Source organism: Austrofundulus limnaeus, unplaced genomic scaffold (assembly GCF_001266775.1).
Source record: "Austrofundulus limnaeus strain Quisiro unplaced genomic scaffold, Austrofundulus_limnaeus-1.0 Scaffold696, whole genome shotgun sequence".
NCBI lineage: Eukaryota > Metazoa > Chordata > Actinopteri > Cyprinodontiformes > Rivulidae > Austrofundulus > Austrofundulus limnaeus.
In genome coordinates this window covers 101,529-104,277 of record NW_013953098.1, presented here as the reverse complement: position 1 = coordinate 104,277, position 2,749 = coordinate 101,529, and the positions used below count along the sequence as shown (strand labels likewise).

Sequence of the window (2,749 nt, the reverse complement as noted above, 5' to 3'; positions counted from 1 at the left end):
GTATTAAGGGCTACCACACAGGATTTCTTCTTTAAAAAAATTAAAAAATAAATTCATTATTTATTTTATCTAGTTCTAAATATTCTGTTCTTATTTGTATATTAATAAGAATAATATGTATTTTACATAAAATTACTATTTTTTAATATCCCAGCATTTTTGATGCAAAAACAGCAACAAGCCTAAATAAAACTGTCAGAGCAACACAGAGAAAAAGAAGAGACACACAAACATCTTGCTATCTTTGTCAGGACTTCACATACACAGCGCTCACAGCATCTCTGCCTCAGTCTGCTGCTTCCGTTTTTAACACCAGGCAAAAAATGCATTAAACCAGCTGACGTTAACTTTAGATCACAGTTTGAAATGTACACCGAAGAGAACCAGCATCACCACTGCGGTCACAGTAAACGTGATGTGAACAGTGTCTGGTTCACATGATGGTGGACGGCTGTGCTCGCTAAAATGTTCAACGAGAAAAGACCGAAAGCTTTTTTATTTTAATCCAACAGGGAGAACAATAAAGGTGTTTTTCTATGCCTCATGTGAGCAGCTCCAGCATTTTTAAAAAGAAAAACAACGCGGACACGCTGATTACTGTGCGGTGCGAAAGTGAAAGTAAAACATGTCGCAGCGCCTCCCGTGTGGAAAAGAAACTTAAACACAGCTGTTCTCTCTCTTCCCTCATATTCCGACACAGAGGGTAGAAACAGCTAAATTAGACAGTTAAAACACATTTATAGTTCATAACTCACCCTTGTTGTTGTTAGCACTCTGTCTCACAACATTAGCTTCTGCACTCTCCCCGGGGGAAGGGGGGGACACATGCGCTCGCGTGACCCAAAGAACGGATCGGCCGAACGGACAGTGTATCGGCCGATACCGATACAAGGAAAAAACGCAAATATCGGCCGACCCCTAGATCTTAATGTTCAATTCAGATTTCTGATTTGCTCAGATCAGATTTAAATGCAACTTCATCAGACTCCAGTGTGAACAGTGCTGTTAGCGTCATAAATTCTCCATCATCCACGGCACGTGAAAGTGTGGAAAAAAAACCTGAAGCAACTGGATGAATGTAAACGTAGCCTTAGACTGACAACATCACAGAAAATATTGATCCCACCTTCATCACAGATTTTAGTGTTTGATAGCCTGACAGCAGCAAAGCTTCCACTCAGCTGTGCGAGTGTTTTCAGTCAGGCCACAATAATAACACAAATTATGTTTCCTGTGGGACATTCGTATAATTTTCTTTTTGTTCATGGATTATGTTTACAAAAGGAATATTTTAAGTTCTTCTGTGTCCTTTTCTAAAGTATTATATTTGTTAAATCCTCATTTGGCCCAGCTCTTCTGTTTCCCACTAAAGTTAATAAAGGTGTCTCATGCGGGGAATGGCAGTACACAAGTGCCTTTAAACAACATTTGCTTAAAGTTTATGCATGTTTGCATGCAGTGCTGTTGTTGAATGTCTGGTTGGAGCACATTCAGTCTGAGTCAGCTGATGTTTTTTCACAGATATGAGCCAACCTAGTGATTATAGTCCAAATAGTGATGGAATGTGATCATCAGGGTCTCCTGTAGAGGTGGTCTGCATTTGGCTCGCAGCTTGTAATGTTCAGCTTGATAAATCGTCGGCTCAGTTTTGTGTTCTGTAATCTGACTGTTGTGTCGCAGCTCTTAATGAATTCAGATGCAATAAAAGCTACTTTTTTCTGTCCTGATGTCATGTTTAAACTCTAATATCTCTATAATGTTTTCATTATCATTCCCCCTTAAGATGCATTATGTGATTCTGTTATTTTTCAGTTTTTGTCACTGATGACTTTACTCCAAAAGTAATAGATAAAATCTTCTTTTACAGCAAAACACCTCTCTTGAAGCAATAGTACAGGTAAGTTAGAGTTTTCCCTCTTAATAACTTAGACGTCTGAACTCAAAATGTCTGACTTTGTTTAAACTTTATTCTTCATTTTACTTCTAATGTAAACTTTGTGTTTTAAAATGTTCATAAATAGCTAAAAATGAATATAATAAAAAAACTAATAATAAAACGTGTGTGTTTTCAAGCTTTAACTTGAAAATCCACAAAGATTAGATATTGTTAAATGTTTTAAAATGTTGTTAAACACATGACACTTGCATTGATTTGTAGAATGCCACCAGTGATAACCAGGGCATCCAGCTGAGTGCTGTCCAGGCTGCCAGGTGAGAACACACATGAAGCAAGTTAATCTGCAGCATTTACAAAGATTGATTTATTGATCATCTCGTATTTATTTTTACATGTCATGGTTTTAAGGCATCAAATTTTAGGATCAATTTTTCTAAAACAGATTTTCCCTGTTTCTGCTGCCACAGATCTGTGTGTGACAATTTTAAGTTTTTTTACACAATTCATTACTTTCGCTCGTGCTGTATCGCACTCATGTTTTGTTTGCATTGTGGACAGTAACAGTCTGAATGTAATCATGGTACGCATCTGACTCGCAGGTGTGTTTATGAGCTGCTTGCTCTGCCCCTGTACGCCCGTGCATTTTGGTTCACAAAGCTTTCTGGCTGCACTTCATTGACTCTTGCYAAATAGAGCTTTAGTGTTGCAATTTCAGAGTCTGGCTGTTTTTTCCAGTGATTTGGCCAACCTCATTAAGTCAGGAACATTGAGAATAGTCTTGCAGCTCTCTATCTATCTATCTATCTATCTATCTATCTATCTATCTATCTATCTATCTATCTATCTATCTAT

The 2,749-nt window shown here is 37.6% G+C and overlaps 1 protein-coding gene across 1 annotated transcript in view; it reads left to right on the top strand.

Annotated features, from left to right (window-relative positions):
- Nucleotides 1-2,749, top strand: part of kpna4 (karyopherin alpha 4 (importin alpha 3)) — a 16,216-nt gene that overhangs the window by 5,268 nt on the left and 8,199 nt on the right. The window contains exons 4-5 of the mRNA XM_014027901.1: nucleotides 1,868-1,897; nucleotides 2,159-2,211. Coding sequence (XP_013883355.1) covers nucleotides 1,868-1,897; nucleotides 2,159-2,211 — 83 coding nt within the window. The remainder of the gene's footprint in view (nucleotides 1-1,867; nucleotides 1,898-2,158; nucleotides 2,212-2,749) is intronic.